This window comes from Prinia subflava, chromosome 11 (genome assembly GCF_021018805.1).
Source record: "Prinia subflava isolate CZ2003 ecotype Zambia chromosome 11, Cam_Psub_1.2, whole genome shotgun sequence".
NCBI lineage: Eukaryota > Metazoa > Chordata > Aves > Passeriformes > Cisticolidae > Prinia > Prinia subflava.
The window spans coordinates 10,832,473-10,857,470 of record NC_086257.1 but is presented as its reverse complement, the minus strand read 5'-3'; the positions used below and the strand labels follow the sequence as shown (position 1 = coordinate 10,857,470).

At 38.0% G+C, this 24,998-nt stretch overlaps 1 protein-coding gene and 1 long non-coding RNA gene across 3 annotated transcripts in view; one reads left to right on the top strand and one right to left on the bottom strand.

Moving 5' to 3' along the window:
• LOC134555873 (uncharacterized) overlaps window positions 1–24,998 on the bottom strand; it is a 77,623-nt gene that overhangs the window by 41,747 nt on the left and 10,878 nt on the right. For both annotated transcript variants that reach the window (XR_010081522.1, XR_010081523.1), the window contains exons 4-6: window positions 13,589–13,698; window positions 3,385–3,553; window positions 2,352–2,518 (exon numbers count right to left, since the gene is read on the bottom strand). This is a non-coding gene — a long non-coding RNA (uncharacterized LOC134555873). The remainder of the gene's footprint in view (window positions 1–2,351; window positions 2,519–3,384; window positions 3,554–13,588; window positions 13,699–24,998) is intronic.
• Window positions 3,423–13,642, top strand: SLC16A14 (solute carrier family 16 member 14). Its single transcript, XM_063407900.1, has 5 exons — window positions 3,423–3,559; window positions 3,814–4,112; window positions 4,927–5,070; window positions 7,756–8,748; window positions 10,291–13,642. The coding sequence occupies exons 2-5, from the start codon at window positions 3,851–3,853 to the stop codon at window positions 10,437–10,439; spliced, it is 1,548 nt and encodes a 515-aa protein (XP_063263970.1). The 5' UTR covers window positions 3,423–3,559; window positions 3,814–3,850; the 3' UTR covers window positions 10,440–13,642.

Genomic DNA, 24,998 nt, shown 5'->3' with positions numbered 1-24,998 from the left:
GGCAGCGGGGCAGCACCTCCAGTCTGGAAACGGAGCTGCTGCCGACTTTATGCAAACTTGTGACCCTGGCAATAAGTTTAGCTTTTTAAGCATTTAATTTCCCTGATTCTGTGTTCCTTTCCATGCACTGGGGCTCTGACAGGCAGAGGTGGCTGGTGACCACATCTCTGTGAAGTTGCTGACAGCTGAAGTGCTTGGCATGTTAGCAAGGTGAAGTCAGACTGTGGAAACAAATGACAACCAAAATAAACCATGTTTTTAGCAATGTTTCCTCTCTATGCCTTCAGCAACCAAATAATTACATGAGGCATGTTTATATGGAATATTACAAAGTAAAACTCATTACTAGTTATAATGCATTTATGAGTTATCCATTGGAACTACCATTAAAATACAATTTGTCGTATAATTTTTAACACCAGGCAGTCAAATGCTGGAAGAGGTTGACCAAATAGACGTAAATTATTCATCATATGGACTTTTTATAGCAAGAGCAGATGTTTTTCAGTGATCTAGTTGAACTACAAGCTGGAGAGCCATAGCTCCACTGATGCTACATGGAACTTGGGTGTTTTGCTGCTAACTTAGGGTCTTATTACAGCACCTGCATTTGTCCCTAAAATAGCTCATGAGTCAGGTTTTCAAAAAAGCTCAGCATCTTTGCAGGCACTAATGCTTGGGCCATTTTTCTAAGAGCTTTGCATACTTTGTGGGTATATAGTCTAGAAAGCTTTTTCTGGGAAAAAAATTCATCTCATTCTTTTCCAGGTGACCAAATAAGAATCCAGATTCTCCTGCCTTTAAACAAAATTCCCTTTGAGGGGCTGTATTCAAACGCTGTTACTGTGAGTGAGTCTTCCCTGCCTTGCTTACTGGGGAAACTGGCTGGCTTCACAAATCAGCTGCTGTCATTTTCATTGCAGTTTCTCTAGGATTTCACAACTGCAAAGAGTTCATTTGGCTCCTCTGCCTTTCATGAGCCTGTTCTTGGCAGTGCTGTGTGGGAAGAGGTTGGAGGCAGGTAAGTGCCTTTTTCCTGGATGCGACAGGCTGTGGGACGATCAGTCAGTCCTGGGGAGGGGACCCAAGCATCCAATCCTTGCTTTATCCAAAGACTGCGAGTTTGTGCAGTTCTTGGAGATATCCTCCCCTGCTTTTGAGAGTATTCACTCTGAACTTGTGTCTTTAGTGAAAAGTTAATAGTATGAAAGTAATAATAAGCATGAATTCAGTTCAAATGGAAAATAAATGCATTTTCTGAAGATTTGCGGGGGTTCATACGAGCATGACATTAACTTGCATCTACTCAATCTAAGCCAGTTCTGTCAGCAAGACTGCAAAGAGAAGTGTCGTAACTTTGCAGCTCAATATCAATTATTTTTCTTCAAATAATTTAAAATTTGCAAAAGATGTGCCTATTTCCTGTCCAAAGAAGAAACTTTTTGTATCCAGTATCAGGATTCATGTGTGCACAAAACCAGTCAAAAGTATAAGAGAGAAAGGGGAGGCTTTACATTTAATCTCGACTCTGAATCTTCAGTTACATAATTTTGTATTCCATTATCTAAGATGCACTGTAATATCCCTCATACATTTTCATTAATCTTATGCAGAGCATGTGCAACAGCTTGTGATTTTCCTTCATTCTGCTCTTCTCATTATTTCCCCTTAGCATGATTTTCACTGTGTTTATCACCTTTTTGCACCTAGTCTCTCTCTGCCTTGTGAGTGGGCTGAATCCTCTGTAAGTAGTCCTGTAACCTACAGCAACAGAGGATCTGGCTCCAAGTACATTATTAGGAAAAGGTTGAGATGTCATCTTTAAGACCTACCTTTTGCAGAGGAAGGATGAAGTATAATTATGACTAAAGCTGTCCCCTTCAGTTAATAATATAATTTAGTAATTGTGACTGGGCTGTCCTTCTATGGTCACAACCCCAGTCTGCGCTACCGCATGGCTCTGACCTGTTCTCCTGCTGCCCATCCTGCTCACACACCCTGCAGGACCTCTAGAAGGACCTCTAAGCACTATCCCCATTCTCTGGTTCCCAGTTTGGAAAGGAAAAGCCTGGAAGGCATTTCAGTATCCATTTCCACTGGCAACTCATCAGCTGATCCCAGCTTATCTGCCTGTGCAGCAAGTGTTCAATGTGCACAGTCCTTGTTCCTCCTCACAGTGTCACCAATACCTCCCATGGCCAAGTTAGGGCTAATGACAACTTAGTCCCTAAACAACTATGACAAATTTGCTACCAGGAGCACAACATATTTTAGCTGCAGCTCACTTATGAGGCAGTTCAGTATCAGTGTGCTCTTGCACACTCAAGCTGCCCTTAGTTACACCTGATTACCTGCACTGCAAGGAAGGGTGAGGTGGCGCTTGACTCCAAAGGGAGCGCAGGCAGCAGCCGGGCTGGAGAGGCTGCACGCATCGACAGGTGTCCTCTGGTGTCTGGGCAGCTCTGACTCCAGCTATGGATTACTGTGGAATGCCCCAGGGCCCTCTCTGGGTGTTTATCTAGCAATAAGAGAAAAAGTAAAACAGTTTGGAAGGGTAGTAACTTGAGAAGCTAAATGTACTCGCATATTTGAGGACAAATTTTCAGGTGGTACAGAATCTGATTTTGTCTGTTCGCTGCCTGTTTGCAGCAGTGAGGAGCCAGCCTAGAGGAACACATTCTGAGGACTCACAGGAGACATAAGGAGCTTTTTAAAATAATTTTTGGTAACTTTTTTCCCCTTTCCAATGTTGTGAAGCTGATGTTTCTTTTTATTTCTCTGGAGAAGAAGACAAAAAATTACCATCTCTGGTAATTTGTATCATTGCATTTCTAGTCTCCATGGAAACCTCTGTGGGGCTCCACAGTTGGCTAAAATTTGAATCTGTTGCAGCAGAAATCAGATGGAGGGAAGACTGGATTCTGCACCTTGACTGCTAATCAATTAAAAGTGGTCTTTAATTAATTTTCATCTTGTGTTGCAATCTTCACTTAGAATAACAATAGAATAAATTGAAGTAATCAAATTGAGCTAGTGTGGCCTCATCCTATGTACCCCTATGCATGTAACTCTGCCCCTCAGTTTGATTCTGATAGGCATTGACATTAATTTGGAATAATTCTTTGTTTTTAGTAGGATTATTAGGATTAATACTTTGGAAACTGAAAGCATAATAGCAAACTGTTGTCATGTTGACTCTAATAAAAAGATTTCCAGAGAGGCAGTAATAATTGCCTCGTTGTGATTTATATAAGCAAAACATTTTGAAAATTAAGAATCTTAATGCCTTATCTTTTGCTATCTTGATTCTTGTTCTTCCACTGCTAAGGAAGAAATACATCCCCAAACTGGTTTCCTCTGAAAAGATGTGGTAACTTCATCTACCTGCTGCCTCAGGATTTCAGTTCTTTACTCCAGGCTTTATGAACTTGAGCACAAAGGCACATCATCTTACTGGAACAGCCGAAGGTGACACAGAGCAGTAACGTACAGAGAGAGACCAATCTTCTTTGTGACCACGGTCAACCCATGAAGAGTGAGGGCTCTCAGCCACCTAAAAGTAAGTAAAATATGTAGTAAAGGAAATAATGCAGCCTACTGTCAGCCTGTAAGTACTTCTGCATAGACAGCCATGATAACAAGTTACACAAAGAAATAAATTAATTGGACAATTTTCTAACCATTTTACATTTGAACAATGAAGTCACAGTATTCACTACAACTGCACTAACCACAGTGATGAAATATGATAGTGATTTATGGCATTCACTATAACCAAACTACAAAATCTGATTATTTGTATGTATTTTTTAGGTATTTACTGCATTTGCTTCAGAATATTGGGGAGAAAATGTATGCTAGTCGAGAGGATATTGGATATGATTTTGGAGATGACTCAAAAGTTAGAAGTAAGCCAATTAAACCTAATCCAAACATCGATGGAGGATGGGCTTGGATGATTGTACTTTCCTCTTTCCTCGTGCACATACTCATCATGGGTTCCCAAATGGCCCTTGGAATACTCAACATGGAATGGCTTGAAGAGTTTAATCAAAGTCGAGGCTTGACAGCGTGGGTTAGCTCCCTCAGCATGGGCATCACGCTTATTGTAGGTATGTGCCAGCATCACATATTTTAAAACTATAGAGATTTTTAGAATATGTTTGCCATTCATCCCTAAAGTGTTTTCTTATGGTTGTCCCAAGCTGATCTTTTAAAGACACCAGGACACGTTTTACAATCTAGATGGAGAAAGGGAACAACAGGGAAGACAGTTAGTCCAGGAGACTGTATAGAAAGAAAGGAAGACTGTGACTTCCAGGTTTGACTAGAATTAAGCAAACATGATCTGTGAAGCTGGAGTCCTCTCCAAACTCTGCCTGTGAGGAGAAAATGGTGAATTCGTACAGTTTATATTTCAGTTTGGCAGCTGAATGGAAATGTATTTTTTCACTTGTAGTTGGATCAACCCAAAATAATATCTGGAGGAAATGTTTGTGCAAATATGTACATACACATCCATGACTCCCTAAATAAAGACTGAAAAAGTTGTGTTTAGATCTGCCTAAATTATTCTACTGAAAGCAAGATAAAATGCTTAACTTCTGGTTAGTTGTGAAAAATTCTTGCACTAACACAGCATCAGCAATGGGAACAAATGTTTCAGCTTATTGCTCTGTTCAAACTGTTCCTTCTTCACAGGGCACTTTTGAGTGTAGCTCTTGCAGGTATTTGCTAAGTATTTAATCAGTTGGTTGTATTTCTTTTACCATGATTTAAGAAGTAATATGAAAACTAAACTGAATTCCATGAGTTGCCTGATGTTTTAACATTTTATTTAAAACATAAAGAAACTTAAGGTGAAAAATTACTGGAGCATGAAGAATTAAATAAATAATTTATCATATCTTTCATGTTTTTTAACAGGTCCTTTTATTGGTTTATTCATCAGCATGTGTGGGTGCCGCACGACAGCCTTAATAGGAGGGATACTGAATGCCCTGGGTTGGATCCTGAGTGCCTATGCATCAAATGTGCACTACCTCTTCCTCACCTTTGGACTGACAGCTGGTGAGAGCTGCACTCATGTTTGAAGGTTCTTTCAATTGTTTTTGATTCCTCTGAAGCTTATCTGAGTGAGTAAATAGGGAAGGTAGACTGTAAAAGTTACTTCAGCTCTGCTTTCACACTTTTTATGGCCTGTTATCTTTTTAGGAAACTTACTTTCTCAGTGGATTGGACCCAATGACTTCTGTTGTAATTTAAATTTGCCATTTGAAGGTGGTACTTTTATCAGTTTCACCCAAGTGAATACATTAGAGGACATTTTTAATAAGGGGAGTTACTGTAACCCAAACTCTGACAAGCAAAATTTAAAGATGAATTTCATACCTAGCTAACTCCTCTCCTTGTTACAGGAAAGAATAACAAATGTTTTCTCCAGAAGTTGCTCCACATTAATAAAATACTGGATTATGATACTTCTGCACTGCTTCAAAACCCATTTTAAAGGGTGAGTGGGTTACAGCTGGTAGGCAGCTAAGCCGCACACAGCTGCTCACTCACTCTCCCACGGTGGAATGGGGAGAGAATCAGAAAGGTAAAAATGAGATAAAGAGAGTTTAGTAGATAAAGCAAAAGCTGAGTGCACAAGCCAAACAAAGATAAGGCATTCATTCACTGCTTCCCACGGGCGGGCAGGCATTCAGCTGTTTCCAGTAAAGCAGGGCTTGGTCATGTGGAACTATTACCTGGGAAGGCATTGCCACAACTCCAAGCGTCCGCCCTCCTCCTCCCTTCCCCCGGGTTATTGCTGAGTCCAGCTCGTGGTATGGGATGTCCCTTCATCAGCTGGGGTCCCCTGGCCCACTGCGTCCCCTCCCGGCTTCTGCAGCTCCCACTCATGGGGGTGTTGGGAACAGCAAAGGCCCTGATGCTGTGTAGGCACAAACCACGCCTGTGTTAGCAGCAGTGGCTGGGTCACAAATCCAAAACACAGCACCAGATGAGCTGCTAGGAAGCAAATTAACTCTATCCAGCCTCACTTAGGATAATGCATGGGGCATTATTACATATTTCATATGTAATTTCTAATGACTGTTATTCACATTGTATCAACAACCACTTAGAGCAACTAATGCTGCAATTTTTAAAATCAAAATGACTGAAGTAATGTTTTGTCATTTTAATGAAATTAGATTCTAGAAAACCTTCTGACATGTAAGAGTCCAATCAAAATACAAAAAGATATGGATTTAGGCATCTTCCTTCAAAACCAACAGATCCTTAGTGTCTGAATGCTCAGTTTCTAGCAATGTGTTTCTTGTGAAAAAATTCAGTTACTTGAAGTAAGTTATGTAGAGGAACCAAATATTAAGTACTTAAAGCACTACTCCATTTTATTTACTGTTCATTTCTGAAAAGAGATACTGTTAATAGATATGAAACAAAAAGTGAAAGCTATCCATGTAAAAATTACAAAATTTAGGCTTTAATTACTATCTGAGCAACACTGAGCAGTTTAAGGGGCTTTGAAATGTTACTCCACAGATAACAGTTATGCTTGCAAATGAAGCAGTGTCTATGTTACATTTCCCAGAGGGAAACATTATGAAAAAAGGGATTGTTTGCAATACTAGTAATAGCTTCAGTACCCTGCATTCTCTTAAACTCTCATAGAATTTAATAGAAATCTACAGAATTTCTATACATAAATTCTTATCTAGCTTTCTGAATAGAGAAAATATTGAGACTAGCAAAGATCACTGTGATGACCCTTTATACCACCATACCATAGATTTCAGTAAAGTTGTAAATTCCTGTACAAAGAACAGTGATCACAGAGAGGATCCTGCCTTTTTCAGAATTTCTGTTTTCATATATATTGAATATAATCCAGCACCTATTTAGGAAAACTTCTAAGTCACAAAACACTTCTGAATTGCAATCACAGTGAGTTAGGAAGCATCTTCAGCAAACCTGTTCCAGTCCAAATTCCTCTATGAAGAGAGAAAAAATGGTGACGTTGCCTCTAATGATGTGTTTGCCCAAGTCATTGGTTTCTGTTTGAAGTACATGCCATGAATGCCCACCCTGGTTTTAATACAGGTGGGGGGTTTTCAGCAGAGTTAGAGATCTGCCTTGTAGGACTGAGCAGCTACTGTGTGGCCCTCCCTGGGCTGCCCAAAGAGAACCAACCTGGACTTGCTGTCCCACCAGTGCAATAACCCCATGTGCAAACTCCTCAAATACCTGTCACGGTCACTATGGCTCCACAGTCACTGAACAAGGGCAGGAGCTCAGTGTGAATCTTCATTGCTGGCGAGCTTTGGTGAAAGCAGCAAGATGTGCTCACCAAGCAGTTCTGGTCCCTGATACCATCAGCTGTGGGTATAATAATTGCAGATGTTTCAAAATAGGCTGTGTCTATGTTTGTCCTCATAGTAACTGTCACTGACTGGTTGTGGGACCTCTGTAACTTTCCAGTGTTGGCATGCTGACCTCAGATATAGGTTTTATATTCCATGGGTTTAGTTTTTCTAGCAATAAATACCAGTATTGCATTCCCACTGGAATGAATATTGCAGATTTTGGAAAACACTACAAGACAGAAATGAAAGCGATCAGAATTGAACATTTATTATTGGTTTTACTACTATGCTTACACAAAAGTTAGGAATAAAACTGGGTTTTTTTTCCACTGCTTTTTACATTGTTGGCAAAAAGTTCAGATTTATTTAATTTTTTTTTCAATAGGCATTGGAAGTGGCATGGTTTATCTGCCTGCAGTGGTCATGGTAGGGCAGTATTTTCAGAAGAGAAGAGCACTTGCACAAGGGCTCAGTACCACAGGAACAGGTTTTGGAGCTTTCCTAATGACTGCCTTACTGAAGTACCTCTGCACTGAATTTGGGTGGAGGAATGCCATGTTCATCCAGGGGGCCATCTCCCTGAACCTTTGTGTCTGCGGGGCACTTATGAGACCACTCTCTCCCAAAGACCTCCGTGAAAAATATGTGGTGAGAAGTGAGAGTGAAGAAAACCGGGGAAAAGCTCTGTCCCATTCTACAGAGACTGTGAAATCTAATGGAGTCCTTGGTGAAGAAACAGAGCAAAAAGAAGAGGCAGCAAATGAAGAGGTGCTTGGCAGTGTGCAGCACACAGAAATTGGAGGTAAATCTGGAAGTGGAAGGAGCATGTATGGACTGCGCCTCTTTAAGACAGTGAGCCAGCTGACAGTTACTGTCAGGAAAGGCTTTGCACTCTGGTATTCCAGCTACTTTGGAGCTGCGTCGCTGTTTACCAATAGAGTATTTGTGGCCTTCATCATTTGGGCTTTGTTTGCCTATAGCAGCTTTGTCATTCCCTTTATTCACCTTCCAGAAATAGTCAAGCAGTACAACTTATCTAGGCAGGACAATATATTTCCTTTGACATCCATCATAGCCATTGTTCATATTTTTGGTAAAGTGATCCTTGGAATCATCTCTGATCTCCCGTGCATCAGCACATGGAATGTCTTCCTCATGGCTAACTTTACCCTGGTCACCTGCATTCTTACTTTGCCACTAATGCAAACATATGTTGGCCTGGCTGTGATTTGTGCTCTAATAGGATTTTCTAGTGGATATTTTTCTCTAATGCCTGTTGTGACTGAAGATTTAGTTGGAACTAAAAACCTTGCAAATGCCTATGGCATCATCATTTGTGCCAATGGAATATCTGCTTTGTTTGGACCACCCTTTGCAGGTAAAAAGTTCAAATTGCTAACCAACAGATGCTTGTGTAATGACCATGTGACTCTTGATATTATTAACCTTTCTTGTGCTATGAGCATGTGTAGTTAACAAAACCCCAGCTGCTCCAGAATGGACATAACATTGAGCTTTACATTGTACAGATGTACAGGTCACATCTGCTGGGTTCCAGCTCACTGCCTTCACATTGCAAATTACAGTTCTTGGACACAACCCCAAATCTATTACAACCTATCCGTACAATGTATGTTTCCTAGAAATAGTTGTCATACAGTTTTGGTTTTTTTTAATGAGAAAGGTGACCTATTTTTTCATGTTTTGTGTACTGTATGCACTATACATACTCATTCCTTTACCCCCATGAAGAAATGGTGATTATTTCTCAGGGTAGGCAGCTGTTTGCACCACAGCATTACCCAAGGGCTGTGCTGTGTGTTTGGGTGTCCCCACTCCAAACTGCCAGCTGATATATTGATTTAACTAACTTTGCTTTGCCTTCCTTCAGCCAGAAATACCTACTTTGGGGACTACACTGCTCATAACTTCCTTGCTGCCATCCCTAGCAGAAGGGAGAAGTGAATGTATGCTGTCCCAGAGTTACTTAGGTTTAAGCAGACATTGGTTATAAATTTCCTCATAGAAGTAGGCGAGGGAGTACAGAAGAGATACAGGCACTGATTGTCAGTACTAAATCAGACTCCAGCTCTCTTTTACAGAGGTGCTGCTGAGCAGAAAGCTGTGAGAAATCTTGGGAGCCATGGCCCTGCTCAGCCAGGGGCAGCCCTGGGCTGAAGGGAAGCCAGCAGCAGCACAAGCAGCCCCAGAAGGCGAGAGCCCCTTCTCTCCCCACCACTGGGTGAGCGACATGAGTGAGAAGAAAGCTCCCTCAGTGCCCCTTGAAAGCAGCAGTGTTTCACTCTGCCCCGTTCCCTCAGCACCTCCCCGTCTGTGCTAAACCTGTCTCTGCATTTGCTCTTTGGTTACGAAGCACACTGGGTGCCAGTAGGATTTAAAGAGAGCTTCTGGTCTTGTGGGGACATCACAGTGCAGCCAGAGGGGCGTGAGGGAGTTTTGCTCATTTGGGTTCTCAAACCTCCCTGAAGTAATGAATAGGTAACTTTAATGAAGAAGTAACTTTAAAGTGTTTTTGCAAAGGAATTGAGGCTGGAATGAGAGTCATTGCAGTATTGAGATTGTATCTCCTGAACAGTCTTCTGTTGTTATGTGAGGCTTGGAGACAGCTATGGGGAATGTGTTTGCTTGCACAAGGCACACACAGCATTTGAACTTATCAGTATTGGGCATTTTATAGAGGCAATGATAGGGAGGAGGAACAAATTGGTTTGGGATTAAAAAATGTCAGTTTTAAAATCAGACCTGTGATAACTTGTTTGAAAAATATGTTTTTCCACAAAGCATCTGTGGATTTGACAGAAATGTAGTGAAAGAAATGTGAAGTATTTTTTGTATTTTCTCATAAAGTGTACTTTTTTGTCAAGCTTTGTAACAAACATGTTTTGTCCTTATTTTCCAGGTTGGATCTATGACATCACACAAAAATACGATTTTTCTTTTTACATAGCTGGATTGCTATACATGGTGGGAATAATATTTTTACTTATACAACCTTGTATTCAAAAGAAACAGCCAAGAGAAAAATCTACAGAAGAAGCACAAGTGTAGAACAAATTCCAGAAATTTTTTTATAGAACTTTTTTGTTTTCATGTTTCTCTTATGTGTCAGTATGAAGACGTTTTACTTATAGAACCAACCACATTTAGCTGCACTTAAGTGAAAAACAAACATGCTCCATAATGCTTATAAACTATTGGAAATATGCTTTTAAAATTAGTTAAGATATTTTACTTTAGAACTACCAAATACAGTGATTAAAAGCACACTGCTAGTATTTTAATATTAGAACAATGATAAGAACCCTTACCCTTGCTTCTCTTTTAACTTTTCACCATTAACCATTGGTGAAAATCCATTGACTGCAGTGCAGTTACTCTGATTTACACTAGTCCTAGGAGAGAATTTGGTCAGGACATGAATGATTTATAAAAGTCCTTTCTACTTTGTATTTGATCTAATGAAAGAATAGTTACTGAGTATAAGAAAATGATTGTATTTCTTGCCTGGCTAGTCAAGTACTGTTGAAATGCTACTATAATAATTCCACTAATTCAGCATACTAAAATTACTATTTCTGTGATGCAAATCTGGAGAAAAGTTCTCATATATTTCTGAAGTGATTCAGTTGGACTCAATAGGTCCCTCCCAACTCAGTATATTCTGTGATTCTGCTTCAATGGTTTTAATTCTATTTTTTTAAGTATCAACTGCATCTAAGGTAGCCATCCTCAATACATAGGCTGCATTTTAAATGCTGTGACACTTAATGCACCTGAAGTAAAAACCCCATAAATGTAGAAACAGGAAACATATGGAAAATATCATTGTGACTGGAAAATGTTTCCAGAAACAGTTTGAGTTCTCTGGCCCCTTTACTTAATTAGAGCTATTGCAGAATTTAATAACATTGCCACTGACTCCTTCCATGGGAATGAACTCTACTACAGCACACTAAATTTTGTTATAATTTAATTTAATTGTTCACAAACTCTGTTACATATGAGCAGTCATGTTGCTGCTTGTGATGTACACCACAAACTGACTAAGATTCATCATAGAGAAGTTTATTCACTAGAAAATTAGATACTGCAGAGAATAGAATAGCTAAAAAGCATTTAAAATATTCAAATAAATTTTCTTAATATTAAGGATCTGATAACCAATGCAGAAAGTGATGTATGGTGGTACGGGGCATATTTTTTCAGCTTTGAGAGGTGAGTCTGATGTTAATTTTCCTATCAAATAAGAACCACTGTAAGTTTTCATCCTCTTAGCTTTATGAAAGTTCTTTGCATGACAAATCAGGTTCTTAATTTAATGTTTTTAATATTGGTACGTGCTGCTGGAATTCCTTATAAAGCAATTGAAACTATTCAATTATATTGAAGAACTATTGGGAAACAGTTCAGTAGGCAACAATATCAATATTCTGATCTTTTTTTATAGCTGCAAAGTTGGTTAAAAAAAGTTCTGAATGTGTATTTTCTATGTTGCAATTCACAAGCTTCTTAGTCTTGCACTCCTGCAACTGTTGGCAGGGACATATTTGAAAGTATTCCTTAAAGATCCCTGAAATGAGCCAAGTTAAAAAATAAGACCTTACTTTAAGAAACCGTGAATAATCATATAGGGTAATTATGTATGGCCTTTAAAATTCACATAAAACAACTGAGGTGGCACTGAACTTCAACACACAGTGTGAACACACAGTCAGTAACTTCTTAAAATCAGCTTTTGTTATTGGAGAAAATGTGCACGTAAATTTTCACATCAGTTCTTTGTTACAGGTTCAATGTCTTCTTGGTGGGAATGCTGCTGATGGCTCATTTGAACTGAGCTATCTTTCATTGGTGAAATATAGATTGTAGTGATGATTTCCCTTATTGGCCTTTCTTTTCATAAAATATGTATCCTTCATACATAGATCTTCACGTTGTCTTTTGTCAAAAGCAACTTTATCTGCATATTACAGTAATAAAAAATATGTTGTTCACTTGTGATATCTGCAATAGATCTTTCTACAGGGGTTCTTACAGGGCCATATCTTGGGAATAAACTTGCATTACCCAAAAATACACTTTCTGTTCATTTATTAAGTTAGTATAGGATTTTAGCCACATAATGAAATTTGTATTTGTCATTATCCTAAAATGAAATAATCACTAAGAGGAAAGAATATATATGGAAGTGCTTCTTATACCTAAAGATCAACCATCACTGAATGTTTCCAGCATATTGGTATATAGATGTAGAACCAAAAAACCTTAATCTAAATCAGCAAATATTTAAGTGTTAAAGTACTGGTTTATAAAGAAACAGAATTATACAAGAACCCTATATTCTTCATTTTTAATCAATCTATAAAATTCAAGTTTGGCGTTTGGCATGTTTAATATTGTAAACTCCTTACACTCTTCAAATATGAAACTATTATATCCAAATACTGACACCACTGTTTTTAATACTTGGGTCCTAAATCTAGTCAATTGTAAATGATTTATTAATCAGCCTCTGTAAATGACAATGCCACAGCATCTGCTATAAGCCACGGAGTATGTGTAGCATAGACACAAAACAGAGAAATCAGAATGAAGAAATACAGAGTAGCCACAACCTGTTCTATTGCAGTAACTGCTATGATGTGGATTAAAACTCAGTTCCAGGATACCCAGCCTATTAAACACTGTGATATTTATGTTGCTCCCGATAAGACATATTTTGGTTTTTCTCTTTCAGTCCTTAAAAAGTCTGTTTTCCCTAGTAAAGAAGAAAAGTCCATGTGTCTGACCCAATAAACAGCTATGCATTGTTACATTGCTTTGATAGAGCATGCACCTTTATCCAGTTAATTTATTTCAGTTTAGTTTTTGTTCTGAGCACGTTGCTTCTGCCTCCTTTGGAGCTGCTTTGGACATTTGTGAGTGTGAAGGTTCCCAGCCCACCTCCTCTGGGGGCTCTTTCGTGTCAGGTGTGCCTGTGTCACACAAGCTCTCCCTGAGAGCTTCCCAGAGCACATTACTGTCACATAGCTACTCGTAAGAGAAACTAGAAGCTTAAAATCATCATTTGGCTTACTCACTGCTGATTATTCTACTCCACAAAATGTGTTTAGAAAGCACAGAGGCCTTGTGTGAAGGTCACTTGCAGTGCAAGCTGCCCACGCAGTTTGAAAGACGCCGTGCCAGTTAACACTCACGGGAGATCAGCAGAAGTTTTGGCCAGGGTTGCCAGTGCCAGATATTGCTTGTTCTTCTGTGAAAAATATGAGAAGCTATTTTTGGTATAATATCCAAGGCCTTTTTGCCACTGTAAAAAAAAAAAAAAGCAGCTGTAATGCCACGTACTTTCCTGGTATGTAATTCCTACAGCTGCTCTGAAATCAACCAAGCTGTGTAAGCTGATGCTAAAAAACCTGTCAGGATGTAGAAATTGCATCAGAAATACAAATCTGTTTTCAAGGTAAGTAAAAGAGGCCTTGGGGTTTGAACAGAAATGTGATTTTAGAAAATTTTCAGTTGTACTGTAAGGATTAAGCCTGTTTCTCAGGACATGCTTTCCCTCTTTTAAAATGAATCCACAAACAGAATCAGGTGGAAATAATATAAGGAATTTTAAAAAATGTAATTTGTTAGATGAGAGAACCATTACAAAAAATTATGAAGATACTCTATGTTATATATTATCTCATTGTAAATTATTTACTCAATGTAAATTATACAAGAGCACAGAAACATTGATTTTTTCCCCCAAATATTGCACTTTTCAGGTGCAGTTGCAGGAGCCTAAGTGCAGCTGTATTCAATGACTCCAATGCAAGTGTTAACAGAAAGAGAAAAGCAAAAATCCTGGTGTAATCCTGGTGTTACACCCTGCAGATGTAGCTGGATACTTTGAACTGCTTCACTCACTGCCTACAGCAAAGCTGTTGCAGAGTACATGTGGTCCTGGTTGTTCTTATGCGGGAATACACAACATCCTAGCACATTCTAGCAGAGCAAAAGCAGGGATTATTGGGGAAAAATGGGTATAAGTGGTGAAATGAAAATGTATGAATCTTTTTAAAGTTCTCTTTACATATCTGCTTACCCTCTGCCTCTCACCAATCTGCTTTGCCCACAAAAAAACCCCCCAAAAAACAAAAAAAAACCCCAAAACAACAAACAAACAAACAAACAAAACCCCCAAACAACAAAAAAACACAACAAAAACACCATGAACTTAAAACAATATAGACTGGCTATTTTATTGCATATTTTTATTTCCAAACAGTACTCTGTAAAAAAATACAGGAAGAAAAGCAAAGCCGATTATCCCAGCCATTCCAGTGGTTCTGGATAATCCCAGCCATTCCCTGGCTCTGGGTTATCCCAGCCATTCCCTGGCTGTGCATTATCCCAGCCATTCCCTGGCTCTGGGTTATCCCAGCCGTTCCCTGGCTCTGGGTTATCCCGGCCGTTCCCTGGCTCTGGGTTATCCCGGCCGTTCCCTGGCTCTGGGTTATCCCGGCCGTTCCCTGGCTCTGGGTTATCCCGGCCGTTCCCTGGCTCTGGGTAATCCCGGCCGTTCCCTGGCTCTGCATTGTCCCGGCCGTTCCCGCGGTGACAGCGGCCCTGCCCCGGGGCGCCCTCTGGCGGCCGAAGCGCCCCGGAGCGCCCGGAACCTGGAGAAAGGCTGGTCCCAAACACCGGCACGGATCCCAAACACCGGCACGATCCCAAACACCGGCACGGATCCCAAACACCGGCACGGATCCCAAACACCGGCACGATCCCAAACACCGGCACGGATCCCAAACACCGGCACGGATCCCAAACACCGGCACGATCCCAAACACCGGCACGGATCCCAAACACCGGCACGGATCCCAAACACCGGCACGGATCCCAAACAAATACCGGCACAATTCCAAACACCGGGAAATTTTTAATTTCCTAAATATACTGCTGAAATGAGAGAAAGGGAACATGGGAATCATATTTTTATTATTATGCAACTTAATTCTTTCTAGGATTTCTTTAAATTCCAAAATATCCAAGGCTTTGTGTTAAACTAATGAAAGGTTCACTGCCCTCCACAATACTTATCCTACTTTACTCACACTCTTCACATGACAGATGAATTCCAAATATACTGACAAATAATTTCCTGGTCTCTCTTCAATCCATTCTCTTCCTCTCCTTTAGTTATTTTTACTCCCTTATTCTCCATTCAGTTGTTCCCATCACAATATCAACTGATTTATCTTTAAACTGAAATAAAGCCCAGAACTTTAGCAAGCTTATCTAGTCCCATCTGGCCTTCATCTGTAAATTAATGACACGCTCTATTTTCCCGTCTTGCCATTTGCTCCTGTGCTTTCTTTGCCGTGTCCCCTTTTTCTTGTGCTCACTTGAACTCTGTCTCACTGAAGTATCTGGAATGCCTTGGTAGCCACACAACAGGAACAGCAGCACAGCCGTGTTCTCTGGAACTGCCAGTCTGACACAGAACTTTTCTCGAACTCTTGTCCCACATAGCCTCAAAATGATACAAACCCTGTGAGCAATCTCATTCTGACTGGGGTGTACTGTGCACCAGACAGGTCCCACTCTCCATACTACAAGCTTGATCTGCCTCTCTGAAGTCTCGCAGAGCATACCCAGTTGTCACAGCAGAATCAAGAGAACTAAACTTGTTTTTAACTCCCTCATAAGGTCTCACTGTTGCTTATGTTCTCATTAACTGCTCCACCCGGAAACTCATAGGCTTCATTCTAGGCTTCTACAGCACCTTTGGGGATAAGAATAAAATTAATTTTCTCTTTAAAACATTTCTCTTCCTATTTTCCATAAGCTAAAATCTTTTTCTCTCCTACCTGAATTACTGCAGCAGCCTTTGTTCAGACTCTGACAGGGACAGAAAATACAATTTTGATGTATTCAGACCCACAAAAATAAGATTCCTACATGATAGCTCTGAATGTTTTGGATTTTCATCCCAATTTCCTGACCCTGCACAGACCAGGAAGCTTGAGCAGTTGACCTCCCAATGGCCCCTCCAATATATCTTCTCTCTTTTGCACCAAAGATGGCCCCTCATTCCCCTGCATCTTCCAGGCTATCCTTCCAATCCCCTACCCCTGGTTCTGCAGGGAGAGGTTACCCTTAGCTCCAGTTGTCCAATAATGGCAGCTTCTGTTATTCACTCTTTAAAGTTTGATTTCAACATGTACATACTATTTCCCATCATTTCCTGAGAGCTGGGAAGAGCTTCCTAGCAAGTAAGCAAAAGTCACTCCTTTCTCCTCCTGTGTTTCTAACAGTTTCCTTGCTGCAAAGTCTACAAGAAATATTGAAAAAAATCTGTTTCCTTTGTGCTCATGTCTTTTGTCAAAGACATAAAATGTAAGGAATTTTTGTTTGGTGATGAATTCAGTATAAGGGATCCCAGTCTGTGGGTGAAGTTTCTAGACACTAAATAATACAAATCATAACACAAAGCAAAGGTTTCACATTTCCAATGCTTAATCCTGGAAGTAGTGTTCAACACCCAGCCATGGGTTGCAATGGAATTACCTGGATTACAGTGTTTATTATAAAACAAAAGCTTGCAGGGTAAACACAGCCCTTCTAAGATCTGTTTTTTACTGCAGCCATTCAGTTGGATTCATTTATTGTCTCAAAAAAAAAAAAAAAAAAAGAGACAATCCTTGTTTACTTGTTGTCTCAAGTAAAGCAAACAGATTGATGATTATGTTAAACCAGTAACATGAATCAAAGCCAACAGGCTGCTCAGAAAAGCTAAATTTCAATTTGAATTCTTGGGGTTTTAATTTTTTACTGTTTCAAATATGTGTGAAACTTGAGAATGTCTGGCAATATCTTCAAGCTCCAGAAAGGAAATGATGTACAGGAGCAACGGGACAGGAAGCTGTTCCAGGAAATCACAGTTACCTCGGCACAGATTGAGGACCTTCCAGAACCCTGGCACCAAACACTACAGCAATCTGAACTGGGAAAAAATGAAACCAAATCCAAGAGACAACAGATTTGTAAAAGCCTGAAATTTCTTTCCAATAATCTCAAGTTAAGCAGGTACATCTTTTAAAAAAACCAAACCAAACCCAACCCAACAAAAAGTCATCTTATATTTTCTATTTTTCTATTATTTAACATGAATGTTCAGACTAAATTTTGGATCAGCTTTTCCACAGACATATAGATTTTTATGTAAAGACTGTGCTATGTACTCGAAGGGAGGTTAGTAAAACAACTGAAAAAAGTATTTCAGTCATATGCTTTGGGGAAAATAATGATGGCTTTGATATCACGAGTCCCTGTAGTTCTGCTTCTTATCTTGCATAGGTACAATTAAACCAATATGAAAGTGAAGGCAGTTCCCTTCTACAGGATGTGGCATTTTTTGACTCATTCCTTTGTGATCCAGTACAACACCAAGTCATTTTCTAAGTCTCCAACCCAGTGAGCAACTGCCTGTCCCACAGTCAGCTGATTATTTCTGCTTCCGTGTCCAGCTTGGAACTTGGCCTTTTGAGTTTACCACTGTTTTCTTCAGATCACTTATCTATTTTATCAAATTTCTGTAATAAAATTACTGGCTCACTATAAAATAGAATCCTGAATTCAATTTGCTAGACTTTTAATGAACAATCAGTGGTACATTTTGAAGCTGCATGTTCTTTCCGAACAAAATGAATGCAGCCATCCAGATTAGTACAGGATTTTTTCCCCCTTATTTTTCATGTAAATTGAAACTATATCAACTATAGGCCTATTTTGATGCAGCAGTTTTCCTTCCAAAGTATTTTGTAAGATGAATTACAAAACTCAAGGTTATGTGAATACCTTTGAAAGAGCTTTGAAAATGACATGATTTTACTGTTGAGATGTTAAGATTTTTTTCTTCTTTTTCCCCTCCCCAATATTCCTGAGGTAACTATATGGGAGGAAGCTATCCCCTTATCTTCCTTCTTGTCTTTGTTAGGTGGCCCAATATTCTGCAGCCCTCTTTTCCATGCTGTATCACACTGCAGAATCAGTTTGCTGTCAGCTCTCCTTTGCTTTTTTGCGCTCCAAGCATCTCAGTTCTATAGAGTTGGTTATTTCCCTCAAATTCCTTATGCAAGTACAGAATGATCTACACAGCCATCTAAAAATGGTCAGGCTGATCTAATTCAAGCTGATATGAAAGAATGCTCCAAATCTTCTCATCCTGGGAATGATGAAGATAAATAATATTTTCACTGCATATCTATTTAATGTTGAATAATCAAGCAGGCTACCACAAAAATATTTGAGTTTTTCTTTACTAGAAATTATTTATTTCTAGAAATAATAGTGTGATCTAGTTTGGCTATTCTAAAATATGTTTAGTATTTAATTTTTTAAAATTAATGTATGTGAAGCTAAAATGAACTAGTGAAAATCTATTGAATATTAAGTTTTCTATGAAACTTTCATTCTGAGAGTGCTGGAGAATATTTGATGACTTGTACTAATTGTTCACTTATCCAGAAATATAAGTAAACCTGTCTTCCCTTGCTCAACACTATCATCAAATAATTTTCCATCATTGCAAACCCAAATACAAACCCTTGCTCTACCCTTTTAGATTCATGAAATTATGGAAAGAAATGTAATGATATTTTATTTCACTGCCCAAAAGGAACAGAAAATATCTCAAAACAAATGTGGATGTTTACAGCTGTATGGTTGTTCTTATAAATTTAGTAAAATGGTAAAGTAACTAGTTCGGGCACCCTATAAAAAAAAAGTTCCCTAAAAATCCCAATCACATTAAAAGAGATAAAATCATAGGAATGAAAACCAGGAGGTAATGACAGAAAATACCAACACTTAACAGGAAAACATTTTAGTGGCAGGAGTGTACCAAATATTTAGCAGCAAACCATGGATCTGGTGAGAAGTATTTATCTGAACCCTTATTTGACAAATAAACCAGTATTGATAACTAGAATATTATTCCAGTTAATTAAATTTATTCAATTATACCAGTTTATTTAATATTATTCAATTATTCTTCTTCCAGTGTATATATATGTGTTATATATATATATGTATGTGGAGAATTAATAGAAAAATAATAGTGTGTGAATACTTAGGAACAGCAAAGCTCTTAACAGGAGGTGAGGAGGTGTAAAAACATCTGATTGTGTGGAACAGCAAGAACTATGGACAGAAATAATCTCAGTATGACAATACAACTCACAAACATAGTAATTTGTACTTGTAATACTTCTATTTACGTTAGCATTTTTCTGAAAAGAAAACACTTTTATTTTATATTACAATTTTACTGAAAAATAGACGGGAACCTCCCAATTTTAGAGATACTTTTAGAAGGAGGAAGAAATTACTACATTTTAAAAAAGAAAGGCAACTGTGGCTTTCAGTACTTCCTATAGGGTAGGAAACCTCTGAACCACCAATAAGACTTTTCAAGAAAAAGCACACAGATCTTATTTATAACCTACTGAATTATTTGTAACCTACTAAAACCACAGAATAACAGCAGAAAACTGCTTGCTAACAATAATTTAACTATCTAAATCATTGCACCCACGTAACATAAAACAGATGTTTCATTGTGACATATTAATATCAAATGCTGCAGGAAAACCTTACACTACAAGCAATAAGTAAAAACCAAACAGCTAGAATCCTTTTCACCAGCACATATTCACATCTCAAATCTACATTTTTAAGGTAAATTAAAAAAAAGAGAGCTCAACAAAAAAGTATAGAAGACTACTTCTTTGAAAGCTCAAATTTATAAAAAATTATGAACAATTTTGCCACGAATTAAAATATGGTACAACAGTTTACTTCAACTAATGGAGCAATTAGGAACATCTGCAAAACCCCAGCATATTTAAAGACTCTCTGAGCCTGAGCCAAGTTCAACAGGCAGTCCATTTTCTGTTGGTTCAGGACATATTCATTCCCCTTCTAGTGAAAACAAGCAGTAATAACTGGAATTAAAGATTGGTTTTGTCATGGACTGTGAGTGCTGATTGAAACTTTTTCCATGGTTTGTGCTTATATCCAGTCCCTTGAGCTCAGAATGTGCAGCCCTTCCATCCATGGAACACTAACAGGGCTCACAACCGCCTAAGGTGGTGTTATTATTTCTATCAAGTTCACTTGAAACTGAGCAGTTGCAAAAGTTATAACCGGGAACCAAAACATAAAACCCACAAACCTAAACATAGAAATGCAGGCCACATGAACTCAGCAGGCCTAAAAATCTCTCAATTGTGCTGTAGGAAGTGTTAGATTTTAATAAGCAAAGCATAGAGACTGTGTTGGTCTTATCTGAGACTCTGAGTGAAGGTACCTCGTAAATAATCATGGAATCACAGAATCACCGAGGCTGGATGAGATCTTCAAGATCATCCACTCCAACCATCAACCCAGCACCACCATAATCGTCCCTAAATCATTCTCCAAATGTCACATCCAGACACCTCTTGAACACTTCCAGAGACAGTGAATCCAGAACCTCCCTGGAGAATTTGCTCAAATAAGATGATGATTCAATTAGATGATGTCTACCAAAGCTGTTGATGAGGGAAAAAAAACTTCATTTGAAAATGACACTTTTCAAATTCATAACAAAAACAGGATAATTATGAAGTCTCATCTGTAAAGACTTTTTAAATGTCTGTATGGGGTGAACAGCTATAAACACATTCACATACATGTGTATATAAAAAACAATACTGCATAGATCTTTATTTTTTCTACCGGCATGCCAAAAAGGAAAATAAAAGCAAGCCCTGAGTTAACTGTCAATACTTCCATTTACTGACTGAAAAACAGAGTTACTTTTACAAATCTTAGATCTTACAAGAGTGGTTTACATCTCTCAACATCAAATTTAACTTTAGATCTCTGGTATTTCAGTGCTAAAATGTAGGTTTTAAAGTTGAGCATTAAGTATTTGTAGCTCCCAATGAATTGCATTCAGTTTAATCACTATTTTCAAATTAAAGCTCAGAATGTCTGCTAAGGCAGGTCTACACTAATCATTTCCATGTTTTTCAAGTTTTTCTTTTATCCTGTTGAGATCTCACATACAGCCACAGTAAAGAAGTTTGAATAAATGCTTAACATCTTCATCTGATTGTCAAATATAGCCGGGTGAAATCTATCATTTTGATGGTTATTGTGGCTAATATATCATAATATGGGGTAATCATAATGGCTAAATCATGTATCTTGCATATATATGAAATAGTTTTGATTAACACTCAGCGATATCCACAGGACTCTGTAAAAAATCTTATTGTGTGAATAAAAGGAAAAGTCCTACTCAGTTACATGTTAATTTTATTTTACAATACACAATCTCTAGTCCTTTGCACTGAAGCAGTTGCATCTTTGAAGGCAAAAATGCCCATATTCATCCAAACTGCATTCTAGAATTTAATATATGAAAACTAAATGGTACCACAGAAACATTTGATACAGTGGAATTAGCATTTCTGCGATGTACATGCAGAATATAGACTACCATGTTGTGTAAAATAACATTCCATACACAAGTGGAAATGAGGATTGAATGCAAAAGGGATTATAAAGCCCTTGTCACTCTGTTTCACAGATGATGTTACTACCTGGGGAGGCTCTAGAACTCCAATGTTTGCAGCCCAGCAAAGGGATAATAGGACAGTGAATGCTGTACTGTACTTCCTAAAGCTCTTTTTATCTCTAGCACTGTAGGGAGAAGCAGCACACAAGGCTACTTCCATTCTTATTTGAGGAAAACATGAGGTGAGAATAAGGTCAAAACAAAACTGATACACAAATAGAGGAAAAAAAAGACATCTCTAACATGTTCCTCAGCTTGCATACCCTTCAACACAGTCCACAAGAATACAGTATATACGAGAAAAACCCCATTGTAAAGGAGAAAAGAAATAGGCTTTTTCCTGGCCTTTTCATGTTACTGTAGGAAGTGACATTTCTTAAAACAAGCCAAACTAAACAAACCCATTTCTCAGCATGAAAATGCCAAGTGTAAGTGAAAAAGAAAATAGCTACCTGCCCCCAAAACCACTGACCAAAACCGATTAATAACTCTTGTTTTAAACTTTTGAACTTTCATACCTAACAATGTTCTACAGAATAAATCTGTAAGTCTACACAGAAAATTGATTTTACACAGTTTTAGAAGTCTGATTCTTAAAAAAGCAGAGCTATGTTGTACCACAGATTACAATGTGTTGGGATCTGTTATAAAATACATAATTCAGTACTTTTCAGACTGGGATATACAGTACAACAAAACAATGTATACAGATAGCAGATACTCAAAGTCTGCACTGCTGTAAGCAAGACAAACTTTTCACAGTAAGTATTCCATATACTTTTTATTATTTTGTGTGTATGAGTGAATTTATCTCTAATATAAACTTAAATATACGTGAGTGCCCAAGAATATATTTATTCCAAACACTAGGGTGGGCATGTGTGTGTTTAACCTCATGAAAAAGATTTTTATCTTTACAGAATCTAACAAACTTAAAAATGGAATACAAGTCAATACCCTTCAAATGAAATACCCTTGTCCATTACAGCAGATGTTTTAATATGGGTCTAAAAATTTACTTTCTTGCAGTATTGTTGTACAATTCGAAATCATTGTTGTATAAATTCCAAGACATTTTAATAGAGATTTCAGAAAAACTACAGAAATACATACTTCCATTACATCTCCTCTTAATTGCTGTACCAGCTCTGCCAAAATGAAAAGATCAGGCCAACATGCAGAGGCACAGGAAAAGTAAAATATTCAAGTGATTTTATTGAAAGCCACTGGAATTTTTTGAAACATTGTTCTTTGGTTTACAGTGGAACAAACTGTCAATAGCACTACATTAAAAAAAAAACCTCTTTATGTACAAATACCCAGGACAAATTGCAGTTACCTTGGTAATTTGTTAGCATGTGGTTAATTCAAATAAAAATATTGCATAGATTTTATAATACTATATTATTTGCATAGATTAAAAGATGAAGAATGGAAAGTGTTATGAGTGCATCCTGGTTACCATGGACACATTCCATTCTCAATGTTATTTGGAGGTGCAAGTGGTAAAAGAATTCACTATCACACTGCTTATTCTACTGGCATTTTCTTCATTAAAAAAGAGAGAAGAGAAAGGATGAGCAAATCCAAATCTAAACAGCAGCAACTGTGCAGAACAATGCTTCAGGTAAAAAGTCATTGCATTTTTTTTAACAAATAAAACAACTAAAATATTTAGGTGAAAATTATTCAAAAAACCAAAAACAAAACCAACCCCCCCCCCCCCCCCCCCTCCCCCCCAAAACACCAAAAACAACAAACCCTATTCAGGAAGAATCTATTTTCAAAATGAATCTGAACAGTAGATTACCAGAAGCACGGAACTCTTTACATTGTATGAGAAAATAATATTTGAAATTTGTCATATGGTGAGCCAGCTTCTAAGGATGTGGGTCTCTCTAATCTCATTCGGATTAAATATAGAAGTAAAGACAAGTCTCACACATCAGACTCATACTGTATAATAAGAAACCTCTGGGGGAAGCTGAGACAATTGTGAAACCCTGTACAAAGGCAAATATGAGAAACTTTCTTATTCCCCAGTACACATTTTTAGGATTTCAAACTTCTTCAGATTCAGCTTTTTGCTTTTCTTAAAACTAGTAACTCAAAATACAATGTCTCAGATTACAGGCTATATGGAGGTTAGTATTTCCCTTAAATGATTCTCCTTTAAATAGTTAAACATTCATTAGAGAAGAAAGGTGACTACCGAATCTAGAAAATAATGTTGTTGAAATTCAGGAGATCTAGATTCAAACATTTTCCTCTGTCCCAGGTGAAAGGCCTAAATCCCCAATCTTTGTTTTCAGCCTTGGATTTGTTACTACAGTCCAAGATCTCATTCCACTGTACAGTGAAGGAGTTGTCATGTCTCCTACAGAGAAAAAGTCACATTCTCAGTCTTAGAGACTTATCTGTACTATATCCCTTTTCCCAGACTATTTTGTCCCATATTATATTACTTCTCCATTGTATTTTTTTTAAAAAACCCCAATCTGTGCTTTTGGTTGTGTTTTGTAGATTGGAGAAGACCATAAAAATTTGATTGCAAAATTAGAGTCTTCAAATGCTTCTGTCACTTATTTTATTATTTTCTCTTGCACTTTTACTACAATTTCAAACAGATCTATTGTTTTTAAAACAATTTGCTTCCATGTATCTTGGTTAAGAAATTGCCCACTTCACCCTTACTTAAATCTTTACAAAATAAAGTGGAATAAATATCAGCATTGCTGAAATAGCTTAAAGGAGATAACTATAAATTAGATATTTCTAAAATTTTTACTTATGAAAAGACACCCTCTCATCATAATTTTTTCTACTCTTACTCTAACATTGTTGCATCTAATTGAGAAGCTAATACCATAGTAGAGGGTTCTTTTACTTTATACTGAAGTTTTTCACACATTTGCATTTACATTCACACTGCAGCTTTGATTGCATAAGAAATAAAGGCAAACTTGAGTTGGACAGCAGAAATCTTGAGGCTT

What these genes read in the sequence shown, in the direction of transcription:
- SLC16A14 (XM_063407900.1), top strand. Translation starts at nt 3,851, where the DNA reads ATGTATGCTAGTCGAGAGGATATTGGATATGATTTTGGAGATGACTCA. An exon ending in CACCTTTGGACTGACAGCTG is followed by an intron (nt 5,071 to 7,755) that starts GTGAGAGCTGCA and finishes TTTTTTCAATAG; the next exon opens with GCATTGGAAGTGGCATGGTT. An exon ending in GTTTGGACCACCCTTTGCAG is followed by an intron (nt 8,749 to 10,290) that starts GTAAAAAGTTCA and finishes CTTATTTTCCAG; the next exon opens with GTTGGATCTATGACATCACA.